Genomic DNA, 17,324 nt, shown 5'->3' with positions numbered 1-17,324 from the left:
TTTTCGTTCGGTGTATTTTACATTTACAACACCTCAGTTAGGGCCAGACACAATCCAAATGTTCAGTAATCGCTTCTAAGCTGCTGCGTTGGACAGCGCGGGTGTACACAGCTCGGCAGACACGCCCGGCAGAGGTGAACGTAGGGCGGGTCTTAGCCAGACGGGGCGGAGCTTCTTAGGGCGCGTTGGCGGGGGGCGGAGCTTCTCAGAGAGCGTTTTGGGCCTCGCCGGTTGCCGTAGGAAGCGCCGGACGTGGCCGCGCCACGTCCCCTGCCGCCGAGGGAGGGGAATCAGTTGGGCCTCCGGGTGGGTGGCCATGGCCTTTACGTTGTACTCGCTGCTGCAGGCTGCCCTTCTCTGCGTCAATGCCATCGCCGTGCTTCACGAGGAGCGCTTCCTCAAGAACAGTGAGTGGGGCCGGCGGGCCGGACTGAGGGGGCAGCGGCGGAGCTCGGGGATCGCGGACCCGAGTCGGGCCGCGTGAGGGGACCACCTGGGCAGGGACAGACGGGCGGCCAAGGGCTCGCCTCTTTGGGGCCCTTCCTTGGGTGAGGGAGCTGAGCCACTCTCGTCTCACAGGGGAGTGAAGATTGTTTAGTGGGGTGAGGATTGTTCCACAGACCCCCGTTGGGTGCCAGCCCTGGGGGGTCGGGAAGCGGAGATGAGGAGTAGAGCCGGGGACGCCCCTGCCTGCGACTAGTTTAGGTTAGGAATTTAGTACACGTTTCCATGACGGCTTTTAATTGTCAAACACCTGAGGTGTGGGTTTTCAGTGAAAGAGGGAGGGGCGTGGCTCATTTTGGAGCGTGGGTAGTTTGAAAAAGGAACTGATGGAGAATCATAGGGGTTCCTGGGCTTTGGAGATAAGAGGAAAGGGAGCGTGTTGGGATTATCACAACATCCAGCCACACGCATTCCAAGGAAAGTTTATTCAGCACAGTTTATCAGGTGCCTGTGATGCGCCAGCCTAGAATCTGAGCGTACAGGGAAGACAGAAGTTATGCCTACCGGGATCTCGCAATCCAGCGACCTCCATGCCCCTTGGGCAGGCTGCTTTTTCCTGTCTGAGGTACAGTTACGGCAGGATACTGCATGATGGTACATCATTTGTCACAGCGTGCGGAACATGTCTGTGTAGATGACTGAAACTCAAACCCATGAGCAAGATTGATTCATTTATTCCTTCAGGAGAGACTTATTGACCATAAATATGTGCCAGGCCCATGTAATAGGAGCTGAGGTTACAACAGTTATCCTACCCTTCTGATGGAAGTTACTCTAAGTAAAAACTGAAGAAGTACCAATAACAATATGCAGAATGTTACAAAAGTGATGTGTTGGGACATACTAACTTGTGAGTCTTTGAGATCTTGGAGGAAATAGGTCTAACCGGAAACGGGAAATGGATCAGTAAGCATGAGGTGAAGGGTCAGGAAGTGAGGAGTAAAAAGCTGGTGTGAAAATTGAAAAGGTCCTAAGCAGGGCAGTGATGTGACCAGATTTGTGTTATTTGCAAGATCTTTCTGGTTACTCTATGGAGAACAGATCAGAAGTGTAGAAGAGTGGATGTGGAAAGCACCATTTCAAATAGGGCGAGTAGATATTGTGAGTATAATACGAGTTGACAGGGTATAATAACAATAATGATACCTAATGCTTAACACTAACCATGTGCCAGGATCTGTATCCAGTGCTTTACACATACTAACTTGTGTAACCCTTACAAGAACCCTGTGAGACAGGTACTGTTTTCATCCCTGCTTTACACTAAGTTGGAGGAAATGAAGAAATGGTAGCTGGAAGGGGATATGGAGATATGTTTTATTGTGGTTTTGTTTTTAGGTGTCAGCAGCAACAGTGAGAACTAGTCAGGTTCTTTTGTTAAGTCAGTGCCATGAAAAATGTGGGGAGAAAGTGAACACTGAAGCAGATATACAAATATAAAAAAGAAGAGATGTAAGGAGGTATTCATATGCAGCATGTGGACCTTGGTTGACTTCTACTTCATACATCAATTGTAAAAGAACATTTTGGGGACATTTTGAAGATTCTAGTATGGACTAGATACTAGATGATATTTAGGAATCACTGTACATCTTGTTAGTGTGATAAAGATGCATACTGAAATATTTAGGAGTGAAATATTATAGTACCAATAATTTATTTTTAAAGAAATCAAGCAGAAAAAGATGAAGCACATAAGGCAAAAAAAATCAATAATTTAAAAAATTATTTAATTTTGGCTATGCTAGGTCTTGGTTGCTGCGCAGGCTTTCTCTAGTTGTGGTGTGCAGGCTTCTCAGTGCAGTGGCTTCTGTTGGCGCAAGCAACGGCTCTAGAGGTATTGGCTTCGATAGTTATGGCTCCCAGGCTCCAGAGCACAGGTGCAATAGTTGTGGCGTCTGGGCTTAGTTGCTCCATGGTATGTGGGTGCTTTCTATATCAGGGATTGAACATGTGTGTCTCCTGCATTGGCAGATGGATTCTTAACCACTGAGCCATGAGGGAAGTCCCCCAAGTCAACAATTATTGCACAACATTGTAAATCAACTATACTCCAATATAAAATAAAATGTTTTAAAAATTAGCAATTATTAAATCTGAGTGATAAATATGTTTTAAAACTTTCATAATTAAAGGTTAGAAAAAAATTGCTAACAGGAAGGAAATAGTAATGAGAGAAAAATAAAAGATACAGGAGAGAAATGAGGTAATTGATAGCTCAAGGATTCTGAGAAGGTGGGTGGAGATGGGACCTAAGGCACACATGGAGGAGATGGCATTAAGTGGGCGGTGGGATACTTTCTTTATTTAAAAGGAGGAAAGGTTAGCTGGAGAAGCAGGAGGTTCCTAGATTTGGTGGCAGGAAGTTTTTCTCCATTCCTTACAACAAATAGGCCAGTCACTGTGAGTAAGGTGGAAAGATGTAGCAGCGAGCATGACACAGCGTCTTTGTTCCCAGAGAGGTAAAACAGATAAATAATTGTACAGACAATTGAGTCTAGGATAAATGCTTTGAAGGAAGAGAACTAGGTAAGAACCATGGGAATATAACCTCCTGGTTGAATCAGGACAGTGTTGGTTCCTAAGGAAATAGCATTTAAAGCTAAGTCCTAGCATAGGAATAGGAATTAGTGTATTTTTGGTTACCTTTCAGACTTCTAAGTGGAGATGTCTTATAGGCATTTGTGTATACAGGTCTGGCACTCAGAAGGGAGGTTTGGGGAGGATTTACACATGGGGATTTTTAGTGTTTCCTGGTAATTTCAAACCATTGGAATGAAGGCTGTTTCTCAGAGAGGTTCAAGGATTGAGTCCTGAAATTATTTATTCATGTCAGGGTTCTTGGTTGCAAGCAGCAGAAGCTGATTCTGGCTAATTAAGGAGAAGGAAATTTAATAAAAGGTTGTTGGACAATAGAACAATGGAGCAGAGTGGAGTATCCAAATATAGACACATATTTATATGGACAGTTAATTTAATAAAGGTAACAGTAGTGTGATAGGAAGGTCCTTCAATAAATGATTCTGGGTTAACTGGATATTCAAAAAGAAGTAAATGAATCTTGACCCTCTGCTTCATGCTAAACACAAAAGTCAATTGCAAGAACATTGTAGATCTAAGTGGGAAAGGTAAAAATAAAGCTGGAAGAAAACAAATTTTTTTTTCTGAAAGGGCCATATTAAAAATACATAGCAGGTTTTTGCAGGCCAGGAGACAGAATTGAGGCTTTTAAGTTGGAATTAGCAGTTTATAAATGTAATACATCATTCTTTTTTTCCCCAGCTTTGAGATTTAATTGACATATAACATTGTGTAAGTGTAAGACATATTTGTGATTGATTTGGTACACATGTATGTTGCAGAATGCTTACCACAGTAAGGTTGGTTAACATATCCTTCACCTTACATAATTATCATTTTGTTGTAGATATTGTTTCAATGGGAACATTTAAGATTTACTTTCAGAGCAGCTTTCAAGTAAACAGTGCAGTGTTGTTAACTATGGTCTCCATGCTGTACAATACATCCCCAAAATTTACTCATCTAATAACTGAGAGTACCTTTTGACCAATATCTCCCGATTTCCCCCACCACTCAGCTCCTGGCAACGGCCATACTACTGTCTCTTTTCTCTGAGTTGAATGGTTTTAGATTCCACATATAAGTGCGATAGTACAGTAGTAGTCTTCCTCTTGAGTTATTTCAGTTAGCATGGTGTCCTCAGGGTCCATCTTTGTTGTCACATATGTCAAGTTTTCCTTATTTGTGGCTGAATAATATTTCATTGTATATGTACACTACATTTTCTTTATTCATTCATTTGTCTGTGTACACTTAGATTCTTTTCATGTCTTGGCAATTGTGAATAGTGCTGCAATGAACATAGGAGTGCAAATATCTCTTCAAGATAATGATTTCATCTCTTTTGGATAAATACCCAGAAATGGGATTACTAAATGTGTTTCTGTTTTAAATTTTTTGAGGAACCTTCATCCTACTTCGGAGAAGGCAATGGCAACCCACTCCAGTACTCTTGCCTGGAAAATCCCATGGATGGAGGAGCCTTGTAGGCTGCAGTCCATGGGGTTGCTAGGAGTCGGACACAGCTGAGCGACTTCACTTTCACTTTTCACTTTCATGCATTGGAGAAGGAACTGGCAACCCACTCCAGTATTCTTGCCTGGAGAATCCCGGGGACAGGGGAGCCTGTTGGGCTACCGCCTATGGGGTTGCACAGAGTCAGACACGAGTGAAGCGACTTAGCAGCAGCAGCAGCAGCATCCGCATCCTACTTTCCATAGCAGCTGTACAAATTTACATTCCTGTGGACAGTGCACAAAGGTTCCCTTTTTACCACATCCTTGCCAGCATTTATTGTCTCTTGTTTTTTTTGGTAATAGCCTTTGTGACAAGTGTGAGGTGATATTTCATTGTGGCTTTGACTTGCGTTTCTCTGATGAATAGTGATGTTGAGTACATTTTCATGTACTTGTTGGCCATTTTTATGTCTTTGGAAAAATATCTATCCAAGTCCTCTGCCCACTTTTAACCAGATTATTTGGAAATAAAATTATTAATGGAGAGCACTTCCAAAATGTTGGCGTGAGAACCTCCACTGGACCTTCTTTTCGATGAAACCACTGTTACTAGTGAATGTTATTTAAAAAACAAACATTCACAGTCACCGGGAATTGTCATGAGAGTATACAACAAAGAGAGAAACTTTTTTTCTGCCAAGAAAGTCTATTAAAGCTCAGTAAGAGTGGTGAGACTCTCTTGCATTTGAGCCACATCCAGTTCTCCCCCCTCTGCCACTGGGGAAAAAAAGGAAATAATAAAGATTACAGTGAAAATTAATGAAATACAGCGCAGAAAAACAATAAAGAGAATTATCAAAACTAAAAGCTAGTTCTCTCAGAAGATCAACAAAATTGGCAAACATTTACCTCGACTGAGAAAAAAAGAAGACTCAGATTACTAAAGTCAGTGATGAAAGGAGACATCACTACCTTACAGAATGAAAAGGATTTTAAGGGAATGGTGTAAACAACTGTATGCCAACAAATTAGATGATTTAGATGAAATGGACAAATTTCTAGAAAGACCACAAACTATTGAACTGACTGATTAGACCTATAACATGTAAAGAGATTGAGTTAGTAGTTTAAAAACTTTGAACAAAGGAAAACCCAGGCTTCATTGCTGCATTCTGCCAAACATTTAAAGAAAACTTAATACCAAAATAGGAGAGAGGACATCCCAACTCATGCCTTGAGGCCAGTATTAACCTGGTATGAAAACCAGACACAGCACAAGACAAGAAACCCCAGACCAGTATCTCTGATGAATATAAACACAAAAATTCTCTGCAGAACACTGGCAAACTAAACCAGGTGTGGGATTTACCCCAGGAGTGCAGGGTTGATTCAACCTTTTAAAATCAGTTTAATTCATCATATTAGCAAAATAAAAATACATGATTATAATAGATGCAGAAAAAAATCTGACAAAACCCCATACCCTTTCATGATAAAACATTCAAGAAACCAGGAATAGGAAAGAACTTTCTCAATCTGATAAAGAACATCTATGAAAACCCCCCAGTGAGGGTTGTGTGAGCTTAAGTAATAGAGAAATTCCTAAAGGAGGTGGATCTTAAACAGGAAGTCAGGAGACTCCCTTGGTAGTCCAGTGGCTAAGATGCCATACTCCCAATGCAGGGGGCCTGGGTTCAGTCCCTGGTCTAAAGATCCCATGTGCTGCAACCAAGACCCAATGCAGCTAAATAAGTAAATATTAAAAAACAAAACAAAAAACCAGTAAGTCAGATTTGCATCAATGTACAGAGAAATGAGGGCTTCTCTGGTGGCTTAGCGATCAAGAATCTGCCTGCAGTACAGGAGACACAGGTTCAATCCCTGGGTCAGAAAATCTCCCTGGAGAAGGAAATGGCAACCCACTCCAGTATTCTTGCCTGGGAAATCCCATGGACAGAGCAGTCTGTGAGGCTACAATGCATGGGGTCTCAAGAGTCAGACATGGCTCAGCAACTACACCACCCCCACAGAGAAATGAACAGGGTATTCTATAGGCCTTCCATATGATAGACATAGATAAGCATGGTAGTTTATAAAACATTGAAGAAACTCTATACATATATAAGTTTCTATTTAAATATATATTACTGAAAAGCATTTGTTTAATTTCATCAAGGATTAAATGGAAATTATTGTGTTGAATTGGGAATTATATTGAACCAAGAGAGATTAGTCTAAGTATACTAGATGATTCACTTCAGCAGTGCTCTTTTTGATCAAGGTAATTTTTTCAAATTTATATTGGTAGAGTTCTTTGTGTGGTTTATTAGGTACTTTTACATTTATGATAGCACTGCAAACTTGGTGACACAAAATAAAGCACATTCATTTTCTTTCATAGAAATGGAAACTGATCTCAAAGAAGCTGAGGTTTGCCAATGTCCTCAAAACTGTAGTTAATACTTTTTCTTCAAAATGTATTTAGCTGAGGATTGTTGACTGAATCTGGATGGATTCCCTTTTGTGTGTGACTTCTTGAAGTCTGGGCAGGGGAAGAACATTATGTGGTGTTTACAATTAGTAACTTTCTCTATTTAAGTTCATTCCTGAGATTGGCAGCAACAGCTGCTGGCTGGTCTTATCTGTTTTCTGCTGGGCCCTCCAGCTATGGACAAGAAAGCTGCAGAGTTCAATCTTTAGCCTTAAAAAAAAAAAGCAAAGCTTTTTAAAGCTTTGGCCAGGTTCCTTGGAAAAACAACTGACACTCTTAAGTAGCAGTTGGAGAGAAAACTATTTGTTACAGTAAAAGGTAATCCTTGGCAGATGCTCTTTCACTGGTCAACTTTGTATTTGTCTGTGGGATATCGAGACAAATGTTTTGCTCACTCTGACCAAAATTCTGTTTTTTCATTCTAGTGGCATAAGAATAGAGAAGCTAACATTAGCTGATAATTTACTATTTTTTAAAAATTACTGAAGTGCTGATGCTTAAATCATGGTATTCTCTATATTGTAGAGTTTTATCCTGTTTTGTTGAAGAGCAAGCAGTTGGAAGATACATTTTTTTCTGGGATCACTCCTCATTATGTGCACGATCCACAAAGTACTTAAAGAAGTTCTTTTTTACCATCTAAGAGACTGTGGCCCTGAATGGAAAAGATTGATAGTTTTAGCAACGATAAATTTCTAAAAAGCAGGTAAAGAAAATGAAACCAGCAACTGTCTAAAGGCAGTTATAAAGCAATTTAAATATTCAGAGTCACTTGTGGTTGAAGCCCCTCCACTTCTGGAACCTGTCCCTACCCTCAGGATGTTCATGCTCTGAATTCCAGAGGGGTTTCTCCAATAGAGGAGTAGCTTTACAGGTTTTCTTTTTAAATGTCATTTTTTCTTTTTATCAAAGCAATGTATGTGTGTGGTTTTTAAGGTCAAAAAAGCCCTTCAACCTATAAAGAAAAATAGCCTCCTGCTCCATCTCTCCTCAACCTCCTCTATTCTTCTAAAGCAATTATTTTCAACTCTTTCAAGTTTTAAGTCATTGACCTACTATTGTGAAAGGGTTTAGCACAGTTGTACCATCAGTGGCACACTCATTCTTGTGTAAGCACAAATACGCACGTACTTCCCTTCTCCATCTCTCACATCTCCAGCCAATTATTGGTAATATCAGTATTCCATGTTTAATATGACTATGCATATTAGAGCTGAACAGTAAAAAAAAAAAAAAAAAAAAAATCATAATTTTATTTTTCTAGTTGATTTGTGGTTCAGGTGTAGAATTCTAGATTGGAACCACTTTTTCTAGAGTTTGAGGACATTATTCCATTTAATTTTCTCATTTCCTTTATTGATGATAAGTCTAATGCCATTCCGATTCCTGACGCTTTGTAGGTAAAAACCCTCTAGGGTATTCTCTTTATCTTTGCGTGCACAGTCGCTTCAGTCATGTCTGACTCTTTGCGACCCTATGTTCTGTAGCCCACCAGGCTCCTCTGTTCATGGGATTCTCCAGGCAAGAAGACTGGAGTGGGTTGCTGTGCCCTCCTCCAGAGGATCTCCCCAACCCAGGAGGCAAACCCCTGTCTCTTACATCTCCTGCATTGGCAGGAGGGTTCTTTACCACTAACACTACCTGGGAAGCCCTTTATCTTGAGAGGTCTGAAATTTTACAATGATGTGGCAGTCTATGGGTCTCCTTTTCATTCATTGGGGTGTACCCTGATTGGGCCCATTTGGCCTAAAGGCTTATATCCCTCAGATGGGATTAAGAGATTGGATATCATCTCTTAATATGTGTTTGATAATTCTTCTAAAAACTTTTATTGGAGTATAGTTGATGTACAGTGTTTGTGTTAGTTTCAGGTGTACAGCAAAGAGCATCAGTTATATCCTTTTTCTTTTTTAAGATTCTTTTCCCATATAGGCCATTATAGAGTGATGAGTAGAGTTCCCTGTGCTATACAACAGGTTCTTATTATCTTTTTTTATATAGTAGTGTGTATATGTTAATCCCAATATTTCCCAAATTATCCCTCCCCCATCCCTTGGTAATGATAAATTTGTTTTCTACATCCTTGACTGTACTTCTATTTTGTAAATAAGTTCATTTGTACCCCCCTTTTTTTTTTGACTCCACATATAAGTGATACCATAATGATATGTCTTTCTGACTTCACTCAGTATGACAAACAGTCTCTAGGTCCGTCCTTGTTGCTGCAAATGGCATTATTTGTTTCTTTTTTATGGCTGAATAGTATTCCATTGTATATATGTACCACATCATCTTTATCTATTCCTCTGCTGATGGACATTTATGATGCTTCCATGTCCTGGCTATTGAACATTGGTCTGCATGTATCTTTCTGAAGTATGTTTTTCTCTGGGTATATGCCTAGGAGTGGGATTGCTGGATCATATGGTAGTTCTTTTAGTTTTTAAGGAACCTCCATACTGTTCTCCATAGAGGCGTAATGACTGTATCAGTTTACATTCCCACCAACAGTGTAAGAGGGTCCCCTTTCCTTCATACCCTCTCCAGCATTTATTGTTTGTAGATTTTTTGATGATGGCCGTTCTGACCGGTGTCAGTTAATACCTCGTTGTAGTTTTGACCATATTTTCTCTGATAATTAGTGATGTTGAACATCTTTCCATTTGCTTTTTAGCCCCCTCATTAGATAATTTTTTCCTGTTTTCTCTTTGCTCTTTCTGGAATTCTAGTTATTTTGACATATTGATACTCCTTTTTAAATTTTTTTTTTTGTCTTGTAGGTGTCTTCAACTTAGTGTGTCAGCCTCTTTTGAACTTTTTATGCTGTTAGAGCAAGAACAAGTGCTCCTTTTTTTACATTTCGTTTTTCATGGCATCTTGTTTTCTGAGTTTTGTAGCTACAATAGTTTTTCTCTAAGGATGTTCATTTTTTAAAAAAATGAACTTCTTGCATTCTCTCTTCCTCAGAGCCTTCTTTTCTGGCTTTACTCTATCCTACCATGTTGAGAATTGTTCCCTCTTGACTGTCAGTTCATTCTAAAGAGTAAACCCTGAGAGGCTCTTTGGAAGCTCTGTGTATATGGTTGGAATTTACTCACCAGTGGGCGTCCCAGTTAAATTCGCCGTTTCATTAAAGCCCCCCGTATGTCACTAACTGAAGTCTTCCTGGGTCAATTTCCAGAGTAATTGTGCAACTTCCTGTCTGCAGAATGTAAGTATTCTTATGTTCCAGATTACATGATACACAAGCCGGGAAGGCAGGCAGGAGTCTGACACTTAGGTTTGTAGACTTGAATTCAGTCTATCTTCCCTAGATTTCCCCAGGTCTGGAGCTTCCCTGCTTCATTCTCCACTGAAAGTAAGCCTGTCTCCTTGAGAGGGTAAGAGAGAGACGCTCTTCCCATCAGTTCAGTCTAGGGAAAGGGAGGCGGGGATGAGCGGCGCTAACTGCTCCTGTGGGGACTTTCAGTTAGTCCTCCTGTGTTTCCAAAACTGCGTCACCCTCACTGGCATTTTGAAGTTTCTCTCAAGTTTGCAGGATTCTCAGCACAATTCGCCTCAGTTTTTTATTGTGTGCTCCCCGGAGGTTTAGGTTTCAGTTTTCTCCGCTAAGTCAGTTATTGTTCCGTTTATCTTTTTTGTGTGTTGTTCGGATTAACTTCTCTTGCCTGGGGACTTCTTTCTTATTACTTTTGTAAGCTCAGTAGTAAGAGAATCCACCTGCCAGTGCAGGAGACACAGAAGATGTGGGTTGGATTCCTGGGTCAGGAAAGTCCCCTGGAGTAGGAAATGGCAACCCACTCCAGTATTCTTGCCTGGAAAATTCCATGGACAGAGGAGCTACAGTCCATGGAGTCGCAAAGAGTTGGACATATACTAATGTCATTATTAGTAGGTTTTGGGAGAAGTCTAAGTTAAAAGTGTGTGTCCATTGATAGGGTTCAGGACATGCTACCCCCAAATAAGTCACTGTGGTGTGTTGAACATCTTAAGCTGAAGGAGTTAGAGAAAACACTAGAAGCAGAGCGATCACCCCACCCTCCTCCCTCACTGCCCCTTCTTTCCCGAAAGCAGGAGATAAGTTTCTCATGTGAAAGGTATCCTCCCCATACCAGAAGGAAGGGAGACATTCTTACCACCAGAGATGGGGAACTGAGGGCCAGACAGACTGTATTACTTTATTACATTACCCGTAGCCCAAACCCCTTTTCTTGATAATTCTTCACAAATTTATTCCCTTGTCTAAAAGGTAGAAAAGCTTCCTGTTCTGCTCACTTTTTCAGGTCTTCATTTTCTCGTGAAGACTCCCCGGTGCATGTAAAACCTTAATAAACTTTGTATGCTTTTCTCCTGTTAATGTCTTTGTCAGTTTAATTTTCAGACATAACCAAGGACCCTAAGAGGGTCAAGGAAACATTCTTCCTTACAGTAACCATTATGTTTAACTGAAACCAGGCTGCTTTCTTACTGTGCAGAATTGTTAAATAGGTTTATATGAGTAAGACTAAACTGGTTTGGAAAATAATACAACTGGTGGTGGTGGCCATTTTGTGTTTTATGTCTTTTCAAGACACTATTATGAAATAATTTTCACCACATTATAAGTAGTTAAAGGCTAGTACTACACCTTTGAACTTAGATGACAAAAAGAGAATTGCCATATAGTGGAGAATGCTGATTTGAGCTACCTGGAAAAGTGAGACCAGATATGTGGGAGAAAGAAATTATAGTAAGAACTTGTTATATAGTAAAAGTCAATGTTGGAGAAACAGCATAAATATATTTGCTTGCCAGAGATCCAGAAGTAGGAAGCAAGCAAAATGCAGGTTTGAGGTTGTTTTTAACTTGGAGAGACGTGTGCATTTAATATTAGAGGATTTCTTCCTTCCTCCCTCCCTCAAAGCTACAACTGAATGATTGGTTTGTGTTACACTTTGTGTGTCTTAAAAATAAAGAAACATGGTTCTTTGGAAGTTTTATCTACGATCCTAGGGTTTACCATACCTTTCTTTATTCAAAGTTAACTCGGTTTGCTATAAATTCAGTTTAATTCCACAAATGTATATTAAGTACTTGCTCTGGGGTGGGGGAGAAGGGAAAGGTAAAGAAAGACTAAATTTAGTTCCAGGAATTTATAATATGACTTACAATCAGTAGTTACTGTTTGGGTAAGACAAGGTTTATTATGACATAGAGGGGAATTAGGAAAGGCCTTGACTTTAAAGTCAGACAGACCTGGATTCAGAAGCTGCCTTTAACATGTACAGCAGTTAGTGGGAATTGAATGTGAATAGCAATACTTGGAGGGTTGTGGTATGATACAGGGCTAGCACATTAATTTAAGGAGCTTCTGACTTCACTCAGTAGATGATGGAAATCATCACACATTGTGAGCTAGAAAGATCTGGCCCTTTAAGGGAGAAAGAGGTTCAGATGAAATCGCAGAGGCATCTATTGCGAGTCTGGCCGAAGATGGTAGAGGCTGTTATATTAACCACTGTGATGGAGGTTGAGCTCTGGGAGCTCGAAACGAGTAACACCTCTGTGGACTAGGAAGGCTGTGACCACGGGTGAGCTAGGCTTTGAAGGGTGAGTGGGAGTCAAAACATACCTACTCTGTTGTGAACTTGAATTTTATATTAGTTTTATACCATAGCATATCTCTGTGTTGATGTGACCAAAAAAGCAACCATTATTTAACCTTTGTTTCAACCAAGTAAAAGTTGATTAAGCAATATGAAATCTTGTTACCTGATACTTGGTTCTTTCATGTATAAAATAAAAACTTTTTCTCCATCTTCAGGTTAAAGGGTTAGCTTGTCAGGAATTAATTAAGCCCTGTAGTCATAGGAGATTAAAAAAATACCTAGTCATATGAGATATGAAAAGTGGACCTGAAATAAGGACAAGAGAAGGACATTGCAGGAATGAGGATGTGTGAGCCTCTAGAAGAATGTGTAAGGTAATAAAAAAAAAGATGAACAAATAAAGGTAAAGAAGTAATGATTTATATTATCAGGAAAATGACAAGAAAAGGTAAAAGACTCATTTACTGAAAATAAGTGGGATTAGAGTTAGAGAGTAGGCTAAATTCCTCACCTCAAAATTGAGAAATGAAAAGGAATGGTCAAGTTAAAAAGATATACCTCTGTTGGCATGCTATGAAGGCCTATCCAAGCTGTGAACAGGTTTGTATTAACGTTTCCCCAGGTGTACACATAGTGAAACTTAGATGCAACACCTTTATACTAATAATTACGTTGGGTTTTATGAATTCTGAGTTGAACTAATTTATTATTCAACTTGACAATATGCTTTGGTTTTCAGTTCTGACCTGAAAAATGTTTTGTTTAAAAAAGGAGAAAGAAAACAGTTAGGTTGTCACAACAGTCATCTTTACTGAATTCAGTGCCATGGAATAATTTAGTAGGCTGTAGTTTATTTTATAAAATTAAAATGGAAATTAAATGTGCTGCTTATCAAAAGTAAAAACTGTACTCTAAAATTTTTAAATCATATGACTATGTCTTTAACAGAGACTCAGTTATGTTTTAGAAGGTGACTAATGAGGGAGCAAGGCAAGTGCATAATAAATTTTAACACAGCTAATCATCTTTATGTTATGCAGTTGGCTGGGGAACAGACCAGGGAATTGGAGGATTCGGAGAAGAGCCAGGAATTAAATCTCAGCTAATGAACCTTATTCGATCTGTAAGAACCGTGATGAGAGGTAAGAAGCAAAACTAGTATAACACTCTTTCATTTTAATTTTGTGGTTTAAGTAGCAAAACTTCCAAGTGTGAATGTCATTTTTGTAGTGGGAACTTTTTTCTGTTTGACTTGCTTTACTGCTTAAAAAGTTACTAGTTTCTTTCCTTGCTTGCCTTTTCTATTTAAGCCAGCTGATGCAGATGGAATGCTCAGTGATGTGACGTTTCTTTGCTACCTGTATGTCACCTCTTGGGGTTGGAAGACAATAGTGTTCTTGCCTTTTAGAAATTCTTTTTGCTTCTAAGTAGAAAAGTTATCTAGAGTCCTGTAAGACTTTCAAGAGAAAAATACAGGCCCCATGTCTGTTATTTTATTAGAAAATATTTTCAAACAACTTAAGAGTTCAAAACCTTTTATTTGAAACTATTAAAATTAGGGTCTCTTGCTATCTCTACCTCTGTCTATTAGCTGCTTTCATCACAGCTTTGGGTAGAATGATAAATAAGTTCATTCTTCACTTAGTGATGAAGCTACAGAATCTTCTTTGCATTGTGTTTCTAATGTCAGATGTCACTGGCAACCATGTGGGTCTACTTCTGCCTGGGTCCAGTTTGCTTGTGGTCCCAGAACTCCTCCAGCACCATCCCCAGATTACTTTGTATTGATCTAGTTGTGCCAGTGTGACCCTTACCCCAGTCACACAAGCCCTCTTTCAGATAAGTTTTGGATTTTATGATCCAATGCATGTTTGAATGTTGCTATGTGATAAGGATTTGCAATGTGATTCTGATGACATACTGTATTTCTACCTTCCTGATGCTAGTAACTATGACTTAGTTTTTTTCTGATTTGTTTAATAATTAAATTTGTTTTTTCTTTGCAGTGCCATTGATAATAGTAAACTCAATTGCAATTGTATTACTTTTACTATTTGGGTGAAGATCAATGGGGGAAGTGGAGACTCCGAAGAAGAGCTGCCAGCAGAAGTTATTACTTCAGTCTTTATTGAAGTATATATATCTTAGCTGGCTCTCCTTGGACTTGACAAAAATGTAAACCTGACAATAAAACCAGAGTCCCTATTTATCTGATTTGTTAAAATGTTGCACTTACAGTTTTATTGTAAAAAGATCAGATCATCAGAGGCCATAACTATCGAGGATTGGAATATATTTGATTGCCGACTGCTGATAAAACTTCATGCTGTGGAAAAGATTGTTAAAAGGGTGCAGGACTGTCACTTCTGTGTTTTTAGAGATTTCTCTCTTTGACTTCTCAGGGATGAATTTTTTTTCAAAGTTCTTGTAACTTAGTTATGATGTGAGAACGATTATCCTCCTAGATAAAATTTAAAGGATTTTTAAAATATAAAATGTTAGGTAATTTGGATTGTTTTATTTTGAACTCTTTGGTTAAGTATTTTGTCTGTATACTGTCTCAGCTATGAAAAATTCAAATCCATAGTAACTACTGAGGAGCAATACTCTGATTTCTGGGAGAGTTCTAATTTTGTTAAGTTGGATAGTCACATGTTGATTGTGTTTTTGTTTTAAGTTTCACTTTAAGTTCAATTCATACATTTGTTATTTTATTAATTGGCCTGAATGATGAGACCAGATCAGTATCTACATATTTCCAAAGGTTAAAGAAAAATCTGTGTAGAAAAGTCGATGCCCTTTTTAACAATGACTTATTTTTTAAAATCAGCATAAATAGTAGCCTGCAAGAGCAATCCTAAACAATCACCATTAAACCATACTATGTAAGGAGACTTTATTGTTAAGCATTTACCTCCCTAAATTATCACGTTTCTTGGAGTAGCACATTAAGCGGTGTGATTGGTGATTCTTTGTCAGTCACTAGAGCATTCATGGTGGATAAATTGTCTTTTGTTTTGTTTTTATGTCTTAGACCATCCCATATTTGTTTACCCCATAATACTGTTGTATGCAGAAAGATTAAGACAATGTAAATGGTTTTTCTGGAAATTATTAGTTAATAATGCTTTAAAAGGGGTGGAACGGCATCTGTGTTTAAAAGAGAACATTTGTAAATAAAATTCAGTTTCCAAGTCAAACACTTGTTTTTGTACCTTAGTATATACCTGTCAGTGTTAATCTTATTTTGTATGTAATACTTACCCTATATGTTCTTTGCTCTAAAATCATTGAGCACAGATTTAATGAGTTTTTTTTCTTCTTCAATGAATTAACAGCATTGCTGACATATATCAGGACAACTCATGAACAATTCTGATTCTATGACTTAAGGGCAGGTATTAGATGCCTGTTGGCCATGCCTGAGCTGGAGGTGGAAGATCTCGGAGCAGAGGGCCCTTACAGCTGAACCAAAGAAGTTTATGAGGGATCCTTAATTGATTAATTGGCTAATGGGAGTAACTAAAATATTTTGCACTTAAAGGCAATTTAAGAATCTGACGCATGAATTTGAGTTTAAGCTGTTGAACAGATTCAAAAGAAGCAGTTAATTGAGTGCACTCCTGTTTCTCCACAGGCAATGAGCCGTATAGAATTTTAAAGAGAAAGAAGAGACCTTGTCCTGATAGCATTTTAGTGAAGACGTTACAACACACTTTTATACTCATTTAATGTTGAGGTACTGTCCAAGTTCACCTTTCAATGGAGAGCAGTCACAGCAGGGCAGGATCAGAGTATTCTGTAGCAAAGTGGTTCTGAGCAAAGTGCAACATGGGCATCAAAGTATTTCCTCTCAAGGAGCTTCCCTGGTGGTCCAGTGCTTAAGAATCTGCCTTCCAGTGCAAGGGACACAGGTTTGATGCCAGGTACGGTTGGGTCCTACATGCCATGGAGTAACTAAGTCTATGCACCACAGCGACTGAGCCTGTGCTCTAGACTCCACATGCTGAAATGACTGAAGCCTGCTGGCCTAGAACTTGTTCTCTGCAACAAGAGAAGCTACTGCAAAAAGAAACCAGCACACCACAACTAGGGAATAGTTCCCACTCTCTGCAACTAGAGAAAGCCTGCTCACAGCAACGAAGACCTACCACAGCCAAAAAATAAGTCTTAAAAAGATGAAAGGAAAAAAAAAGGTTTCTCCCTAAAGGCCTCTTACACAGTTCTAGCTCTACTGTGCCTGAAAAGAGGTCTGTAAACTTCCACAGGTTAACCCTGGTTTCCTCAGGGAAGTTGTGATTCAGTAACGATAGCGTCTTGTTTTAGTAGACAGCAACTTAAGTGCCTGCCTGCCTGCCAACATCTTCCCACTTAGCCATTCTTAGGATTAACAATTTGTGATTATTTTGGACTCCAAATACCTGTAGTGTTAGTGGTCTTGTGTATTCTGACCCTGTGTCTATATGTCATAGGCATGACCTGGGATGAAGGATCTTGACTGTAGTCTGTACATACTCAAATTCATAGCCTATTCCTTAGTCAAGTGGTTTTCAAACTTCAATTGTTAACAGCAGAACTGGATTTTCAAAAGAATAATAATTTAGAAGTGTAATCCTCTAGTATCTTAAACAGATGGCAGACTTCCCTGGTGGTCCAGTAGTTAAGAATCTGCCTTGCAATGCAGGGGATGCAGGTTTGATCCTT

The 17,324-nt window shown here is 39.3% G+C and overlaps 1 protein-coding gene across 1 annotated transcript; it reads left to right on the top strand.

The window, feature by feature from the left end:
• Positions 1 to 275: 275 nt before the first annotated feature.
• On the top strand, positions 276 to 15,820 carry IER3IP1 (immediate early response 3 interacting protein 1). Its single transcript, XM_081563466.1, has 3 exons — positions 276 to 407; positions 13,661 to 13,762; positions 14,627 to 15,820. The coding sequence occupies exons 1-3, from the start codon at positions 317 to 319 to the stop codon at positions 14,680 to 14,682; spliced, it is 249 nt and encodes an 82-aa protein (XP_081419592.1). The 5' UTR covers positions 276 to 316; the 3' UTR covers positions 14,683 to 15,820.
• The last annotated feature ends 1,504 nt before the right edge of the window (positions 15,821 to 17,324 follow it).

The sequence above is a fragment of the Giraffa tippelskirchi genome, chromosome 14 (assembly GCF_054371585.1).
Source record: "Giraffa tippelskirchi isolate mGirTip1 chromosome 14, T2T-mGirTip1v1.2.pri, whole genome shotgun sequence".
Lineage (NCBI taxonomy): Eukaryota > Metazoa > Chordata > Mammalia > Artiodactyla > Giraffidae > Giraffa > Giraffa tippelskirchi.
The sequence above is the reverse complement of the archived record's forward strand: the minus strand, read 5'-3'. Positions and strand labels throughout refer to the sequence as shown.

Coding starts and splice junctions, on each gene's coding strand:
- IER3IP1 (XM_081563466.1), top strand. CDS start 317: ATGGCCTTTACGTTGTACTCGCTGCTGCAGGCTGCCCTTCTCTGCGTC. Junction 408..13,660: donor GGAGCGCTTCCTCAAGAACA/GTGAGTGGGGCC, acceptor TATGTTATGCAG/TTGGCTGGGGAACAGACCAG. Junction 13,763..14,626: donor TGTAAGAACCGTGATGAGAG/GTAAGAAGCAAA, acceptor TTTTCTTTGCAG/TGCCATTGATAATAGTAAAC.